The sequence below is a fragment of the Colletotrichum fioriniae genome (assembly GCF_027942845.1).
Source record: "Colletotrichum fioriniae strain IMI 355084 chromosome Unknown scaffold_8, whole genome shotgun sequence".
Taxonomy (NCBI): Eukaryota; Fungi; Ascomycota; class Sordariomycetes; order Glomerellales; family Glomerellaceae; genus Colletotrichum; species Colletotrichum fioriniae.
Window position 1 is genome coordinate 820669 of NW_027076844.1, and position 17907 is coordinate 838575.

Here is a 17907-nt window from a genome sequence, read left to right on the forward strand (position 1 = left end):
GTCTTGAGGGCAAGACTTGTTGAGAGATGTCATAAGCAAGCTGCATATGCTCCGGGTTTTATTTCTGGTGCCCTAACATAGTGACATATTAGCCATGAACTAGAATATTGGGAAGTTTCTTATTCCATTGGCATCGGACATTCGGAACTTAGAACACTTACTGACACTCTGACATAATCTCCTCTTGTGATCCATCAATCCAGATGCGAGATAATCAAATACTAGCTCACGTACTGTCACTCGGTTTCTGGAGCAAGCCGACTAGCCTGTTCCTAGATGACCTCATTTCATCGTCAGCCACAACATACTGAGGTATCACATGTCGTAAAACGTTGCAGTGGCATCTTGAACAACAACCATGTGCGCAGGAAAACGCTAGACCCGAGTGAACAAATCCTCACGCAGCTACAGCTCAACCGTTGAAAATCACATTGAGGGCAAGATATCACATCTCAGATGAACTGACGTAAAGGGAATCTGTATGACTTGGCGACTGACTCTGACCTCAGAAAGACCTTGCGGTGTCTCAGAAGAAAGAAGAAATTACAGTATGAAAAGAAAAAAAAAGGAGTACCGATATAAAGAAGAGACAGAGACAAGCCGATGTTTGGTCTCAAATAGCCCTCCCAGTGTGTGTAGTAAAGAATCTCGAGTCCACCCTCCACAAGGTCTTGCGGCCAACAGTCTCTGGCTGCCAGACCAGCCAGTCTGCAACCCTTTCTTCTCTGCCGCCGCACCACACGATGAGGAAACTGCAAGAAAGCCTTGTGAAAAGGACTCTCCTCTCTTGTCCCCTGCCACGTACAATCGTGTGCGATGACCATGTCCATGAAGTTGCCCTGAAAAGAACAAGTTCCAAAAAGTGCAGCAAGTCAGAACCCGACTCCCCGTCCGATGCAGCACAAACAAGATTTTGATCATTGGTCCCCCACGTCAACATGTCTTTCTCCAAACGACATTTGCTGGGCCTGCTTGGACCTGTTCAAAAGTCCAGACGGGGAAGAAACCGTGCGTTCAGCATCAACCAGCGGCATCCACTAGCCCAGTCAAGGCTCAAGGTATCTCACGACTCTCTAGCCGCTTGGTTCGCCATCCCCCCTCCCTCTTGCTCTCTCGCTCTCTCCATTGCGCGCGCTCTCTTTCTCCAGGTCGAAGTCGAAAAAGGACCGCTCACATTATTACGCACTTGGAGCAGCAGCCTGCCTCTTGCTCGCCGCCCTCAACATCCATGGGCTTCGGGGGACCGTTGATGCCAGAGGCGCCACCGCTGCCGGTAGAGTAGCCCTGCATCTCTCTGTTGTATCGACGGATTTCGCGGACAATATCATAGAAAGCCTTGTCGACGTTGATGCGAGACTTGGCTGATGTCTCGATGAACTTGCATCCGAATGACTTGGCAAGAGCCTCTCCCTCTGTAAAACAGGGTATGTCAGTCATGAATTCAATCGATCGAATCAACCATCAGACGAGAGGTATATATGTTCGACGCATTATCATGCAGTGATGCGGCGCAGCCTCGAAAAAAAATAACATACCTTGTCTTGTGACTTCTCTCTCGCCCTCCAAATCGCACTTGTTGCCGACGACGACCATGGGGAAGTAGTCCTTGTCCTTGACTCTCAGGATCTGCTGCTGGAATGTGGTGATTTCCTCAAAGCTCTGGCGGGAGGTGATGGAGTAGACGAGCAGGAATCCCTCGCCCGTTCTCATGTACTGCTCGCGCATGGCAGAGTACTCTTCCTGACCGGCGGTGTCGAGAACATCGAGCAGGGCAACTTCCTCGTCAATAACGCACTGCTTGCGGTAGGAATCTATAGTTGAGAAGAACCGGGTTAGTTGGGCGATTGATTTGCGGTCGCATCGACCATCAGTAGGCAATTGATTATTATCGAGGCGACGTACCTTCAATCGTTGGGTCATACTCGTCGACGAAATGACTCTGGATCAATTGGATGGTCAAGCAAGATTTACCAACACCACCGCCACCGACGACGACCAGCTTGTACTCTCTCAAGAACTGCGAAAGGATGACGGGTTAGCAATGCGTTGATGGAAGCGACGGAGATAAGGCAAGGATTGAAGAGTGGGAGGTCGCGCGACGACGCGAGGACGAGGACGAGAGCGAAGACGAAGGAGACGACGAACCTTGGACGCCATTGTGTTGTGATGATGTGTTGATTGATGGTTGGAAACTCGACGGTTCTTGTTCGCGCGCGATGTTGATGGCTTAAAGCAACTGCTGTTGAGGTGAAGATACAGGCGAGATCCGGGAAACAGTCAGGAGCAGCCGGGCGATTGGCGTCTCGACGGATTCGGAAAGGGCTCAGCGAGGTTGGAGTTGGTGAGGTGCGTGAGCGTGAAGGCGGAATTGAAAGGAGTGGTTTGGCAGCGAGCGAAACGACGGGTGGGAATCTGGATCTGGTACGGCACAGGCCGGATTGCGAAGTTTAAAGGTGAAACGACGAGGTCGATGGCAGAAATCCGGGACTGACAGCAGACAGTCTTTCGAGAAGGAGAATGAGAGAATGGGCACAAATGGGGTGGTGTTTCGTTATTGCTAAGGGGGGGCTTTTTGGCAAAATGTGGAGATGGGGGAACGGGTCGGTCCAGTAGTAGGGGAAGGAGGACCTGCACTTTGCCTCTGCTCCTGCCTCCTGGCGCTGCTGCTGGTGCTCTGTGTGTGCTGGGGCAGGTGCGGGTGCGTGTGTGCTCTTGCTCTGCTCTGCTCCTGTTCTGCTCTCTGCTCTGTTCTCCTGCTAAGGTAGGTTACTGAGGTAGACATGAGGAAGAAGGGAAGGGGTACGAAGCTGAGGTACCGATTAAGCATACCGGGGTACCTGCTCTTGCAGCTGTTGCGCAGCGGAAATCGCAGTACACCCACTCACTCCACACGTTGTATCCTTCCTTACATCGGCCTTCCCTGCCGTCCCTGCCTTCCAGTGTCCACTCCCTCCCAGCTCCCCTTCGCTCTTTCCCGCGCCTTGCTTTTTTTTTTTTTTCCCTCTTCCCTCCTGGGTTCCTTCCTCACTCAACTCCATTCTCCCATTGCCAGACGAGCAGGGCAGGGAAGGTGCTGTATCCGTTCATCCACCTTCGTCCAGAAACGGTACGTAACTTTAGGGCAGACAGTAAAGTGCCTCTTTCATCACACTGGGGGAAGGGGGTGCGTGTCACACACTCGCTCTTCATCTCTCAGTTTCTTTCACACGTTGGGACGGAATTAGAGGTGACGGGAGAAGTGAGAGGTGAGTGAGAGAACGAGGTGAAGCCTGGGACGGCGTGGATAGGGTGTGCTTGTAAAGGTTCCATTCCATCCATCTCAGTTCTGTGCAGTGAGCACGTCTGGTTCCGTCTGCTTTGGTCACCTCAAGGCTCACAGCAAGGTACTAGACACTAGGACTGCTTGCTCATCTTGCCCTCCGCCGGCCTTGTCTCGTCTGCCGTGCCCGGCCAAGTCGACACGGGCGTGCCACCAGGTCTAGCCAGGCCCTTTTCGCCGTCCGTCACGCACTTGTGTTCTTCGTCTCTTAGACTCTTACCAAGTGTACCCCCCCTTCTCATGAGACGAGGTACCCAATGCGCGCGGCTTCTGTCACACCAGGCGCTTTTTCGATGAGATCGCGCGGTCGACAATGTCAGGTACCTAAGGTAAGCCAAGACATCTCGACATGTTGTGTCTGGTTCGTCACCTCTCTATTTCGTAGTGGACAGGAGCGGCTGGCTGGCACCGGTTTGGCGTTTAGCGCTGGGCCTATGATTTGACGACGACCTAGGAGACTTGGATCGCAGAAGGCCCAGGCACACACCCTCACCAACGTCACTCACACTGCCTCCGTCCATCCATGCCTTGTGCAAACTTTGGGGTACGCGACGTGCGCTACGGATACATGAGGCACATGTCGAGCCAGGTGAAAGCAAATCGATAACGACGTCCGTGGTGGAAGCGCTATTTGCGAGCAAGGCGCCTCCCATCACCAATCACTTGAATGATTCTATGGAGCCCGTCTAGAAGGAAAGGAGGAGATTGATGCAAAAGATTAACAAGAGCCTAGGGTCGCAATGAGAATTGATATTGGTACTAGTCAATACATGCCTCCATTGGTCGCACTGCGCTGTGTACGGACACATAGCGGCAAAGGTGAACAATCCCATCGAACAAAGGGAATCGACAGAAAATTAGACGATACCGAGGGCTCGAGTGAAGGTGAGATTTGACCGGGGATGGGAAAGAGGGACTTGCAAGTGGGAGTTTATCGCGGCGACCTTCTGGTGCAGTAGCGTCGGATGCAGCAGGGGGGTCCCTTGGAACCATAAAAAAGAGGCCCGGTGCAGACGCCTGCAGATGCCCACCAAGCAGCGAAGCGGTCGAGGTGGGCACACTGGTGGAGAGGACCATTGATGAAGCGCAAGGGGGGAGGAGACGCGCAGAAACGATGGAACAAATTGATGAGTGGACAAAAGGGAAAGAAAAAAGAGGGGTGGCGTCGTGTGTGGTTCGTGCGAGCGAGAGTGGAACTGTGGGAAGCGAGTGGGAGCGAGATGGGGGATCTCACCTCAGGCACCAGGAGGAAACAGTACGTATCTATCTGACAGGGGAAAGGAAGGAACAGCTGCAAATGCGAGTGAGTGAGTGAACCCCCAGCGGCAATTCCCAAGTGCTGACAGGGGCAAGAACCAGAGGGAAAGGTGGGGTAGATGCACTTGAGCGTCAAGCATGAAGTTTTCTTTTCCTTATGTAATCTATCAAGATCGTCCGTTCAGGAAATATTCCAGTCACCGGCTTCGCGACAAAACTAGATGGAATAGCAGACAAATGTCTTCTCGCTGTTAGAAATGAGTGCAGTTCAATCCTTCTGCACAAATGAGAGCGCATATCGCCCTAGACAAATGAGGTACGCAATCATCGGCCTCTTCACCGCTTCGGTTGTGGTGCCATGTCGTATTGCCTAATACAATGTCCGGATATAAGCCCCGGTTCTTCGGTCACTTCATCAGAGCAGGAGCCTGATGTGAGAGGACGTATCGCATCTTGCGGTTCGACAGCTCCACACTTCTGATTACAGTAATAATACGGTGCAGAACACGGCAGGACAGGATATATCAGAGTCTACCTGCTTACACACCCGCGTACCGTTGTACAGGTTTGGTCTTTACCAATTAGACTCCCTGTCACCATTACGTGCTCTACCTTGCTATATGGCGGGAAGCCTGCTACGGTCTTACTTTTAATAAGCCAGATGAGCAGAAAAGAGTCTGTATTTGAGAATAGTCAAGATTATCAAGTCGACTGTGTCCGCGGCCTGCTGCGGCCCATGGTAACGCGTAGGACCAATACATACACCTAGGTCTTACCAACGCACTCACACTTTTCGAGACTATCTACTGCTTTGGAGCGACTCCTAGCCATACGTCTGATCAAAGAAGTTGACGCGTCTTCTTCACTCAATGACCAACATGGGATGTGTACAAGTAATGATCTCTCCGTTCCGTCCCGTCTCGGCATATCTGGTATGGGCTTCAAGATGGGCTTCCTCGGAGACAAGGCCGTTTGTAGGTAGTTAAAGAGGGTGAGGCGTGAGTGGTTCCGTCTTGCGAGCAGAGAGCTTTGACCACGTGGGGCCCTTGACTTCCATTACCTACCCCCCTCGCACTGTACGTATCCGTACAAAACTAAGGTACCTATGTAGGCAGGTACGAAGATTGGGAGGATTCGTGTGTGGACGGCGGGTGCAATGCCATGTCTCCAGCCTTCCAACCCTTACACCCTCAGTATTCCGTATCCGCTTGATTAACTCTGCACTTTACACCACCTTATAGATGTCTTCCCTCACTTTACCTATGTACGATACTGGCTTTGCGGTCTAGGCCTCGAATCGAATGACCTTCTTTGCTGATCCGAGGTCGAATGAGATCCCTCAAACCAGCTGATAGGGGTGAGCGTCCAGATACGTACATTTATTTAATTATTTTACCAGTTTCGCTACCCAACATCAACCAAATAGCTACGAATAACCTCTTACATTTGACAGCAGTCAAAACTTCTTTGCCCCCTCTCAAAAAATTGCCCTTCCAATCCAACAACAATCGGTGAGCCGCCTGCAGGCGGCAGTCTCTGACGCCTCACCATGGACCAGGCGCCGAGCATACGCGACAAGAGCGAAGTCGCCACCTTCTAAACCCTCCCTACTACGGAGTACGAGACTGTCTGCTTGCGGCAGCGCTTCGCGCTGGGTTGAGCCTCTTCGGGGTCTCCACGTCCACGTGAATCTTCGTTGTATAGCCCGCTCTAAGAACGACGTTCATGTCGCTCAGCACACCTACAACGCAGTAGCCTGACAGCGCTCGACCAATCTTTATGCCAGTTCGTGGCGCAGAGGCTGGCTCAACTTACACACATCCCATTCCAACCAAAGTTCAGTCCGGAGGTCACGGAGAATCCGTGAGAGTTCCCAGCACATGCTCCCTTCCACCGCACCCGTCACCCCAAGAAATCCACCAGAGACGCCCTCACCTGCGCATGATAGCAGTAAGGGACGACGCGCTGGAATGTAGAATGGCATTCTAAGCTGTTCTCACCTGGGCGTGCACGACATCGTCTGAAGTTACCAGCCGGCGCGGATAACTTCGTACGGATACGGTTGTGTTATCGAGATACAGGACCCTGGGGCAACGTGTTGGACACCATGTTACAATCCGGCAATTCTCAACCGACGTTGTGAACCCCTTGCCACCAAGATGTACGAATGCCTGCCAGGGGTTGAATGTAGCCATTATCTACAAGTACGGATACAAAGGCCCCCATCAAGCGGCTTTGCTTCAGTAAGCCATTGCAGATCCCTGTACAACGGTACACGTGCATTTACCAGACTACCACCGCATTTAACCCTTGCCAACGTGGCCCAAGAAAAACGACCACCTCGCGGCGATAGTGACACCCGACAGCTCAAACAGGAGCGCGAGGGGAATCACGATCATCAAAGCTCCTTCATCGAAACAAACCAACAGAGTATGATCATATTTCACGTATTTTTGACTATTTGAGCCACACTTCCAGATATCTGGGCTCGAAGAATCACCCTGATCAGTATCGTTCAGCTAGCTCGAACGACATGCTTAACTTTACGTCCAATCCTTCAGCACGGCATCTCGTAGCAGGGATTTGTTGAAAATGGAACGCTCTCCTCAGTGAACAAGAGATGAGGAGCCAATTATTACGACCCGCTCAGTGTGCAATTCGTACAGAGCACTTTGCGCAGTGAAGCCGTACTGGGGCCAAACTGCAGTCAGCGCTTGATTTGAACCCCTCAAGCTTCCCGTTTCAACGGCGCAACTGGGACTACTGCACCCCAGCCTTCAAATTCGCTAGAGAGCTTCTGTCATTATGACAGAATGGGTCGAGCGTGCATCTGTCCAAAGCATACCAGCTTCTCAATGCCACGGAATCCGACGTCGATATAACTAAACTTTAGCCGCAACCACACCCAAAACTACGGACCGAAACGATGTTGCTTCTACCTACATCCCTTGCATCCCGGGTTTGAGCCAAGACGCCTAGCCCTGACATCTGAACTTTGGCTCACTTGCTTCTGCCATAACTCAACGCCTTGACTTGACTCCTACTCTAGTCAGACAGCCGCCAGGTACGTTGCGTGGCCCACGTCAGATCCCACCAGTTTTGTCCATGCAACGCACAGAGAGCACCAGTTCACGATAGGCTCCTTGACGATCGAGAGAGCACCTCCATGGCAGTGCTTGGTAGGCTCTAGCTATTGGTGGCTCTGGCGTGAGGCAGCTTTGATTCGTTCACTGGTCCTGCTCCAAGGCCATAGCGCATGAGTAGTCGCGGTATTTGCACCGGCCCAAACTCATATTGGCTCTTGCACCGCCCGAGCTGGCATGGCCCGACCAGCAACTTGGCAAGACAGCGCCGATCATCTTCCCATAAACACCACTATCAACTTGGTTGATCTCTGGCGACATTGCGCTCAGATCGCTTTTTCTTCGTCCCTCCCGCATGTTTCCATGCCTTCAAGTGGAGAAAGCCGGGGCGTTCTCGGGCCATGTTTCTCTGTATCTTGAGGTTCTGGCACTCTGGAGTCTGGGACGTTGGATGTACAGTCATCCGTCGAAGCAACGGTACAAGTCATATCACTTTGATCTACTAGTCGAATTCACCATTATCGCATGCTGAAAGGCTTCGAACAATATTCCTCCTGTGGCGCATACCTTCTCAAAAAACTAGAGAGATGCTCGGTCGCCATCAATATCAGCATCTAAGCCACATTCGGGATACCCCAGGATAGCAGACTACCAATACCCCAGGTTTAGGCGCGGCCACAAATTTCCATATTACCATACCAGTGCTGCCAGTGTCCAAAAAGAGGTCAAGTGAGCAACGATTCACTTTGGTTTCTAGAAGCTTGGCCTCTGCAAGCATGGCCGCCAGGGTAGAACGGCGGATAAGCACAGCACTGGTCAGGAGTACCTTGCACTGTCGCCTCCATGAGGCCATTAAACAGGAGGCGGCGGCGATAGTCCCGTGTCGTCCTTTCATCCGCGCGAGGCTATCATCTCCAGCAGTGGTCTCTTCCCGGACCGTGCTTCACCTTGGACAGGCCAAACTGATTTGATTTCCACGAGATTTTTGGAGAACCTATCCCAAGCTCGGCCAGTTGCACAGTGCGACACGACATGGATGGATGAAGTTCCGGACAGGCCACTTAATGGATGGCCAATCCATGTCCGGAGGGCGACAATGCGACGACTGGGTTGTAGTCGTAGACATGCTTTTGTGGAGCATGAACTGACCTTCCATCGATTCTCGAGTCTTGACATTCGGCTGACTCGATGCAACAGGCATAGCGTGGCCGAAGTGGTTGCTTGAAGTCTCAAGAGGTTTCCTCAGCCATGGGGAATAAGAGTCGTCGTCGATAAGGATCCGCGAGCGACGCCCCCATTGTGCCGTCACGAGACGGAGGTGTAGCCAAACGTTGTCGAGTACCGTCAGAGATAGCACCGGGCCCCAATCCACAGCTCATCTCCTGGCGAAACGGAGCCAGTCTCCAATCGGTAGGTAACCGTGCTGGCATATCTCGCTCGCGGGCCGCCATCACACGCAGTAATTAGCAATTCGAGAACTACAGGCCCGTGGTGCATTCAACAGCTGCAACAGAAGCTTGTCAATCTAGAAGCCCTGGGGGATCATTTCGATCCACCCCTGGCTTGCAGCAGTGCAATCCGCCATCGTCTCCGTCCGACATGGGTTCGGTAACGATCTCTTGATGATTCGAGTTAGGATGCCTGCAATTCATATTCCCTAGCTACGTCTGCCTCGCACCGCGGCTTGGCTGTTGGTCGCAGGCTCGCGGCTGAAGTGATGGGATTGGATATACGCAATGATGTGTGTGTGTGTCTGCGAAACAGGTCATTTATTCGTGCAATATCTCTATCAAGAGCTTTGCGATCGTCTCAAATTGGGCCCATTGAAAGGGCCCCACTACGCGCCCGAGTGCGGTCTCCGCGCCTCCACAAGTCAGATCGTGAAGAAGTCTCTTGAAGAGTTTGTTCCACAGCTCAAACACATCATTGATAATTCGTTGATGATATTTACCGGTTGGCAGCTTGTTCCATTGGAAAGGTATTGGGATGACTGAATCCTTTTCACAGAAACCCGATCTCACGTTGGTCAAATCACTGTTGGTTGCTCTAGTATCGGAAAACACACCATTCTAAAGTTGATCCGCAAACACTGTATATTCCAGATGACAGAGTTACAACCAGATATCCCGAAGAAGATTGTTATTGCCTCGACGGAGCCACTTCCTTCGGGATCGTGGGGGTCGGTCGCCAACTGATTCGACTTTTAGGTTTGCTGACATTATTCGAGATCTTTTCCTGCTTCACCCTGGGTATCATCCTCACCCTCCGCGTTTACACGCTTACCTTCGACGCCTTGGACAACCTCGGCCACGATGCTCTCGATATAAGCCTGGTCCCTGTAGCCCCAAAAAAGTCAGCCACCCAAGTTTGAACTTTGAAGATTGGAAATATCCACAGCTGTGTGAACTGTGAGCACATTTCTGCTCGTTTTGGCGGCTTACCTTCCAACCAGCGTCACTGTGCCGTTCTGGCCCCACCGGGGGTAGCTTCCGACCTTGACGCCCTTGGGCTCGACCTTGGCCGCGAGTTGCGTCAGGTACCCGGCAACGGCGCTCTCAGGGAGCGGAGTAGAGATGAGCACACGGCAGAGACCCTTGCCCTCCGGATCGGTAAGCCGGGGCACGATGCCGGGCTTGAGCCCGTCGAGGAGCTTCTCAACTGCACGGATAATGTTAGCAATCTCGTGTCGAAGAGAAGCATCTGGTGTCGACCTACAGAGTCGCGGGACGCCCGGCAAGATGTGAATGTTGCCGTTGACAACGTTGACGGGCACCCAGAGGTCCTCGTGGGGGAAGACGAATTGCTTCTTGGGGTCGCGCTTCTCGTCGGTGGGGAGGATGACCATGCGCAGCTTCGCCTGCAGGGCGGGCGAGTCGACGTCCCAGTCAAAGTTTGGCTGGCCCGGGTGCGGCTTGGACAGCTTCTTCATTTTCTCGAAGGCTTCCTGGTTCAGGACGAGGGGCAGGTCAAAAGCCTTTGCTATTGACTGGTAGGTGATGTCGTCGTGTCTAGTGACCGCCTAGTCAACGATCAAGGTTCAGGAAATGGTTCGGGTTCCACGTTTCTTACGTTGGACCGATTCCGCCGCTGTACACCTCATGTTAGCTGGGGCCTTGGTTGCCAATGAGATTTTGAGGGAACGCACCTGGTTACCACAAAGTCGTAACGGTCGCTCATGCGTCTGACAGCTTCGACGATTTCACTCTCATCGTCTTCAATGACTTCGACTCTCTTCAAGTTCTGCCTTTGGGATCAGCCACGCCCCTGGGCACAACTCATAAAATGCTTAAAAAACTTACAATACCCAAAGAGAAGCACCACTTGGCCATGTAAGCCGAGTTGGTCTATGATGATCGGTTAATACGGGAAGTCATCATATAGACCTGCTTCCTGCCAGTGCAGTTGGCCATTTCTGTGGTGCCATTTACTCACATCAACCGTCTACGGATTACGATAAAATGTTAGCCATTCATACTATCTACATGGCCACTAGCCAGTCTCAAATCATTGCAGGACGTTTCTCACCTTGCCGCCGAGAACCTCATCACCGATAATGAGACACGCCGCCGTGTGAATTGTGCGGGTGTTGCGTTCGTCTGCCGAAACCATGATTCTGCTGTTGCGGGCGAAGCCGGAGGAGACTGGGAAAGCGGCGGGCTTGACGGCTTGTGTTATCGATTGGGCCGAGGGGAGATGCCGAGACAGCTGGGTGAGTCGCGCGAACATGAGAAGATACCACCCGACTTTGTGCAGTTGGGCAGAGATAGAGAGAGGTGCAAATGTGTGTGCCTCAACTCTGGTCTACGGAGCTCAATTTCGAACTGGGTCGATTTTCGTCTCACAAAAATCGATGATGTCATATGTTGGGAAGAAAACGAAGGTTCTCGGCAAAAGGAGAGGAAAGGTCACAATAAACGGGAAGGTTTACGGCAATGGGGCCATGGGCTGATTAGAGTGGGCGGAAGAGAGTGATGCAGGGTCTCTCTTTGGGTACCGGCCGGGGCAGGAGGGGGAGGAGGAGGGCGGAATCGAGGGTAAGGCGTCAGAAGGCACGAATCAAATGGTGAGATGCGGGAGCTCCTTTGGAGGCTCCGAGCTCCGGTTCGGGGCGAGCGGAGGACCGGTGCTGCGGTGTATGAGATCACGTGACTATTTTCTCTCATTGTTGGTATAGGTAGTGAATGAGTTTCAAAGGCTGCTGCTGCTGCCGTGACCAGACTGATTTTCCTGATCCTTTGAGCTGTTTGAATATCGATTTTGGAGATGTCTTCTGAATAAGCGTAAACCTGGGTAGCGCCCGGTCATTCCTTTCACTCCAAGCTTGGCTCCTAAGATGTTTGACCTTTTCTTAACATTAATCCCGCGATTTTTTTTCGAAATGTTGGACAGCCAAAAACTTTGACTAATTTCAGAGAAACCTCAAATAGCGGTCTAGTAAGAGCACAGCGAAGATAACTTCCCAAGGCGAAGAACAGACATGCTGAATCTGGCCAAACACAAGTTATCAAAAATCCTAAGTGTATGGCTTACACCGGCATATAATTGGAAGGACTGGTTAACATGAGTGATCCCGTCCGGCGGGAAGGGTGGGTGAGGTCACTGGGGAGGTGGGGCCCCGCCCAAATGGCACGCGCGGGGCTTTCGTTGCGCTGGTCTCAACTCCGTCGGAGGCGGGGGAGGGGTGGCTTGACTTTCGGCCTGACGGTTTTCTATGGTGCTTGCGACAACGAAAGCTACCCTACCTTACCTTGCCTTACCAACAACCCTCAAGGCAACCTTGGGGATATTGTTACATTTCTGTAAACGACAGCTTTTTTGATATCCTGGGTCTTTGAATTCTCGTTACGATCTTTTCTCCATTACATATCTCGAACAAGGACTTGATAGTGTACCCTCCCTGGACAACCCCTCCTCCTCGAAGACAGCCATGGTGCGTGACCAAAGCTTTCCCGTCGCAGGCGCAACTATCACTAGAACTTTCGGACTGACTTGCTGTACTTGCACCATTAGGCTTCCGAATCGCGGCTTTACACCTTCTCCCAGGAGACAAAGGACCACTTGCGCAAGTTCCGTCTCGGAACCTCGCGGTCTAGCAGTGCTCAAGCTGTCATTTGTATGTATGTCTCGTTTACGTCAAACACTAGCCCCGGGCCGACTACCTTATGCGCCGGACCAAAGCGTGTCTATCTTAGATGCTGACTTTTTTGCTACTTCCCCGATAGACTACATCGATAAGAACACGCACGAGATCAAGCAAGACGACGACAAGGTCGTATACAAGTCCCTCGAGGAGATTAGCGACGATCTCCCGGATCACAGCCCGCGCTTCATTCTGCTGAGCTACCCGCTTACACTGGTATGTTTTTTTTTTCCTATGAGGAGGAGGAAAGAGGAAGAAACGCGATGAGCTGACAACTTTTGTTTTCCGCTACAGGCCTCTGGCCGCTTGTCGGTTCCGTACGTGCTGATTTACTACCTCCCCACCACCTGCAACAGCGAGATACGGATGCTCTACGCCGGTGCCAAGGAGCTGATGCGGAATACGAGCGAGGTCATCCGCGTGATTGATATTCGGGAGGCCGAGGATTTGGAGGAGATACCGGAGAAGTTGGGCGCTGAGTAGAGCGGCGGCGTGAACTTGGAAAAAAGAAAAAAGCAAAGGAAAGAGATGATATGAAGCATGAATATTTGCAAGGCGGGGAGTAAGCATCTACATAGACAGTCGAAAGAGAGGGGACCACAGGCTTGGCCCCGTTCATGATGAAGAACAGGACGGTAGTATGCAGCATCTTACGTACATAATATAAGTGCTTTGCCGATACAGCTTCTTCGTGAAATTTTGATGGATATCTTTCTTTTTATATGTCTTTCGTTGAATAGCGTTTAAATCATGACCAGAAGAGCAATGCCTTGCCCTGTCCCCTACCATCTAATCCTCGGGCAACACATCCTTTTCATTCAGCCCCATCTCCTTGCTCACATTCCTCACCACCTCCTTGAACGCCAAACACGCAGGGCTATCAGGGAAACTATCAAAGAAGCTCTCGCCGTAGTCGCACGCCATCCCGATCCGCGGATCCAGCGGCACGCTTCCCAAAAACGGCACCCCCATCTCCTCAGCCAGAGCGCGCCCGCCGCCCGTCGTCGCGCGGAAGATCTCGCTCTGGTTCGTGCACTTGGGACACACGAAGCCCGCCATGTTCTCCGCGAGACCGAGGACGCGAATGCCCGCCTTCCGGCAGAAGTCAATCTCCTTGCGGACGTCGAGGAGGGAGACCTCCTGCGGCGTGGTGACGACGACGGCGCCGTCGATGCCGCTGTCGCGGAGGAACGTGTTCACGCTGAGGTGCTCGTCCGAGGTGCCGGGGGGCGTGTCGACGAGCAGGAAGTCGAGGGGTCCCCATTCCACGTCCTTGAGGAACTGCTTGATGAGGCCGTTCTTCTTGGCGCCGCGCCAGATGATGGCCGCGTCGCGGTCGGGCAGCATGAACTGGATGGACATGACGCCCAGGTTGTCGAGGACCCAGACGGGCGACCAGCCGGCGCCGGAGACGTGGATCGTCTCGGCCTCGACGCCGAGCATCTTGGGGATCGAGGGCCCGCAAATGTCCGTGTCCATGACGCCGACGGCGCTGTCCGGGTTCGTGGCGAAGGCGTGGGCGAGGAGGGTGGTGAAGGTGGACTTGCCGACGCCGCCCTTGCCCGAGAGGACGAGGATCTTGTGGGCGATGCCGGCGAGGCGGGAGGCGATGATGGGTATGTCCGGGTCCGGGCCTTTGACGGCGGTGGCGGCGCAGATTTCCTTGTTGGGGCAGCCGGCGCAGGAGTCTGCCGTGCCGGCGGCGGCGGATTCCGGGCCCGGGCAGTGTTCTGGTTCTGGGGCGACGAGGGAGGGTTTCTGTTTGAGGGGGTTGGCGAGGACGTCTTGGACCGCTGCGTCGGGGTCCGCCTCTAGAGAGGGGGCCATCTTTTGTGTGTACGCGCTATGGTTTGCTCGTGAGATGAGTGATGTTTGGAGGGGCGGAGAGAGAGAGAATTGCGAATGAAATATCTTCAAATAAAGGCCAGTACTGTAAAAGTTGAAGAGGCGTGTGAAAGAGGCAGATGATTTTCTTGAGGTTGAGGTCTGGTCCGGGACCGGCGACGGGGTGAGGCCAAGTGAGGTGAAGTTGATTGATAAGCCGGATTGCAAAGAGCGGCTCTGTGGCGACAGTCAAGATCGGAGCTCGTCAAAAGTTCAAATTGCTATACAGAAAATCCTGACATATAGGTTTTACTTCGTTTGCTGCTTGGAGAAGCCAGAGTTCACTGTTAGATTGTATTAAGGTTGAAGTATACGGCCTCTAAGGTGAAGAGCGGTTGACAAAATGGGTTGCTCTGAGTGGTGGCAATGCCGCCTTCAAAGTTCGCGGTTACAACCCCACTTAATAGAGTCACTCTTCCACTAACTTTGCTGATGTAACCAAAAGTTAAGCTTCGCAAGACTGACAGCTGCTCTGGATGGAAGCCAAAAAGTCACAAATGTCAACAAAAAGATGTTACATGCATCCAGCGAGATAGAAACATCTCATGGGTGATTCTAGCAAAAGGTGAGGTCCATCCAGGATTCGAACCTGGGCCTACGGAAGGTTCTGAAAGTCAGAATCCGACGTCCTAACCAACTAGACTAATAGACCAATCAGCTAATGGCTTCTAATGAAAAGGGCCAAAATGATGGTCTATATCTGGAAGTGTGGTGGGTAAAGAGACCCATAGCGAAAGGCACTATCTGCTGAGGTGCCTGTGTTCTGCAAGAATGCAGCTGTGGACGGGGCTTGTATTTCTAGTACGGGGCTGCAGGGTTCTCTTTTCAGTGAGGGGCAGATCTTATCGGGTTCCAATCACCCCGCTATGCCCCTCGCAAAATTTCTACAGCCAGCCCGACTTTATCAGATCCGACGGGCAAGAGACCACCCCTCGGAGGTAAGTCTTAGTCCATTCCGCCCTCCTGGAATACAATCGGCCCACGCCCTTCTTCTTTTTTCTCCCCATTCAAGCCTCACTTTGAGTCACCACAAACTTTCATTGACGGCATTATTGTCACTTTTCTTTCAGTCTCTAGAACAAAAGATACCCCCTCTCCATTCACGCCACCACCCAAAAAGAAAACGCAACAATGTCCCCCTCCGCCGACCTCCCCGAGACGCGCGAGACCCTCGAGGCCATCGCCGCCGCCGACCAGTCCCAGACAATCGCCGAGCTGCGCAAGACGCTCACCTCCGAGACGACCCCTCTGCCCATCCGCTTCCGCGCCCTCTTCTCCCTCAAGCACGTCGCCTGCAACAGCAACGGCGCCGACAGCGAGGCCGCCATCGAGGCCATCGCCGCCGGCTTCGCCTCCCCCTCGGCCCTCCTCAAGCATGAGCTCGCTTACTGCCTCGGCCAGACGGCAAACCTCGTCGCCGTGCCTTACCTGCGCAACGTCCTGACCGATCTCCAGGAGGACCCCATGTGCCGCCACGAGGCCGCCGAGGCTCTGGGCGCGCTGGGCGACGCTGGCCAACTGGACATTCTGAGGGAGTACCGGGATCGCGAGGGCGAGGATATTTGCATTGTTGAGACGTGCGAGATTGCCATCGACCGTCTCGAGTGGGAGAACTCTGAGCAGAGGAAGCTGGAGAAGTTGCGCAAGAGGTAAGATTTGCATTGCCGTGAAGGCAAGAAGAGGGGGGGTATCTTAATTCACTGTGCTAACGCCTATGCCCTCGTGCTTTTACAGCGACTTCACGTCCGTAGACCCCGCGCCTCCCATGGAAGAGTCGCAGCGCACCGTGCCTGAGCTCGAAAAGACTCTTATGGATTCGAGCCTGCCCCTTTTCCTGCGCTACCGCGCCATGTTCGCCCTGCGCGACCTCGCATCGCCGCCCGACCTGCCGACTGCCGTCCCCGCGGTGCTGGCCCTCGCCAAGGGCCTCGCCGACGCCTCCGCCCTATTCCGCCACGAGATCGCCTTCGTCTTTGGCCAGCTGTCGCACCCGGCCTCCATCCCCGCGCTGACCGAGGCGCTCAGCAACACCGAGGAGGCGAGTATGGTGCGGCACGAGGCCGCCGAGGCGCTGGGCAGCCTGGGCGATGAGGAGGGCGTCGAGGCGACGCTCCTCAAGTTCCTGCACGACAAGGAGAAGGTTGTGCGCGAGAGCGTCATCGTGGCGCTGGACATGGCCGAGTTCGAGTCAAGCGGCCAGACGGAGTATGCGTTGATTCCCGAGGCGGCCAAGGCGGCTGCTTGAACACGTAGTGGTCTTTTGGTTTTGAGAAAGTTGGGTCGGGCAGGTAAATATTTCGGGTGGTATTAGGTACTTAAAAGCGACGGGCAAAAAGTTTAGTGCATTTCAGTTGTTTTGAGACCACCTGGAAATAAGTCGGTTAGTATAGAGTGGGAAATAGCTAGCTCGGTCGGAATAAAAGGAGGCATTGGCGTACTTGAAACCGCATTCGCAGGTGAAGAAGATGGTGCTGCCTTCGTCTGCACTGCGAAGCTGCACGGCGGTGAAGCGGACCTCCTCCGCGCCGCACTTGGGGCATGTCTCCTTGATCGTGGCCTCGGTGTTGACGTTGGTCCTGTCGACAGTCTGAACGTTGGACTGGAGTTTCTGTCTGAGTTGGGAAGGGAAGTCGGAAGGCTTGGTCTGTGTAGTAATCGTCTTGGCGCCAATGTCTGTATCGACTTTGTTAGTTTGGAGTCTTGCACAGCATTAACAAAAAGCACGCCAGCGGCGATGAGCCTACCCTTGTTATCGGCACCGCAGCAGTCGCAGGTGAGGGTGTTCTTCTCCGTGCCCATTGACGCGGGCAGAAGGTTACCGCAATCGGTGCAGAAGACAAGGGTTCCAATGGCGGACATGGCTGCGGTGGGATCGGTGTGTGCTGATATCGAGTGTCTACGGGCGTTCGGTGTGTGTGGTGATCGACGAAGTATCGCGGCTGTCTAGACAGGGACCGACAAAATATTTCTGCGAAGAATTTGGGACAATCGCTACCTCCTTATCGTTATCTTTGATCTTATCGATTATCTTTCATTGTCGGTCGTCTCCACCCTAGTGGTACATTATGTAATCTCGACTCAGGCTTGCTGCAGACTACGAGGTGCGCAAGACAAGGAACCTTGGAAGTGCCAGGGGAAACAGGAAAGAACGGAACAACTGGCCACTGGTTGGCCGCTCCTGCCGCCTAAAGCTTCTGCACGGACCACGCGACTGGACAAGGGTC

General features: G+C 53.3%; 6 protein-coding genes and 1 non-coding gene across 7 annotated transcripts; 2 read left to right on the plus strand and 5 right to left on the minus strand.

The window, feature by feature from the left end:
- Nucleotides 1–1170: 1170 nt before the first annotated feature.
- ras1 lies at nucleotides 1171–2157 on the minus strand (the record flags this gene model as incomplete). The annotated part of the gene is made up of 4 exons (XM_053196148.1): nucleotides 1171–1412; nucleotides 1536–1811; nucleotides 1903–2017; nucleotides 2146–2157. The coding sequence occupies 4 exons, from the start codon at nucleotides 2155–2157 to the stop codon at nucleotides 1171–1173; spliced, it is 645 nt and encodes a 214-aa protein (XP_053046267.1).
- A 7720-nt stretch (nucleotides 2158–9877) lies between these two features.
- On the minus strand, nucleotides 9878–11268 carry N0V96_007032 (uncharacterized protein; the record flags this gene model as incomplete). The annotated part of the gene is made up of 7 exons (XM_065757900.1): nucleotides 9878–9995; nucleotides 10101–10667; nucleotides 10729–10746; nucleotides 10805–10899; nucleotides 10959–11003; nucleotides 11092–11100; nucleotides 11185–11268. 7 exons carry the CDS (start codon nucleotides 11266–11268, stop codon nucleotides 9878–9880), a joined length of 936 nt encoding a protein of 311 aa, XP_065613423.1.
- Nucleotides 11269–12586: 1318 nt separating this feature from the next.
- Nucleotides 12587–13282, plus strand: N0V96_007033 (uncharacterized protein; the record flags this gene model as incomplete). The annotated part of the gene is made up of 4 exons (XM_053196150.1): nucleotides 12587–12589; nucleotides 12670–12772; nucleotides 12882–13015; nucleotides 13094–13282. The coding sequence occupies 4 exons, from the start codon at nucleotides 12587–12589 to the stop codon at nucleotides 13280–13282; spliced, it is 429 nt and encodes a 142-aa protein (XP_053046269.1).
- Nucleotides 13283–13588: 306 nt separating this feature from the next.
- NBP35 (cytosolic Fe-S cluster assembly factor nbp35) lies at nucleotides 13589–14626 on the minus strand (the record flags this gene model as incomplete). Its single annotated transcript, XM_053196151.2, has 1 exon — nucleotides 13589–14626. One exon carries the CDS (start codon nucleotides 14624–14626, stop codon nucleotides 13589–13591), a length of 1038 nt encoding a protein of 345 aa, XP_053046270.2.
- Nucleotides 14627–15251: 625 nt separating this feature from the next.
- Nucleotides 15252–15335, minus strand: N0V96_007035. Its single transcript has one exon. It is a non-coding gene; the product is annotated as a tRNA-Gln (tRNA).
- Nucleotides 15336–15814: 479 nt separating this feature from the next.
- Nucleotides 15815–16928, plus strand: LIA1 (deoxyhypusine hydroxylase; the record flags this gene model as incomplete). Its single annotated transcript, XM_053196152.1, has 2 exons — nucleotides 15815–16332; nucleotides 16418–16928. 2 exons carry the CDS (start codon nucleotides 15815–15817, stop codon nucleotides 16926–16928), a joined length of 1029 nt encoding a protein of 342 aa, XP_053046271.1.
- Nucleotides 16929–17030: 102 nt separating this feature from the next.
- On the minus strand, nucleotides 17031–17542 carry RPA12 (DNA-directed RNA polymerase I core subunit rpa12; the record flags this gene model as incomplete). The annotated part of the gene is made up of 3 exons (XM_053196153.1): nucleotides 17031–17049; nucleotides 17122–17356; nucleotides 17428–17542. 3 exons carry the CDS (start codon nucleotides 17540–17542, stop codon nucleotides 17031–17033), a joined length of 369 nt encoding a protein of 122 aa, XP_053046272.1.
- Between the last annotated feature and the right edge of the window lie 365 nt (nucleotides 17543–17907).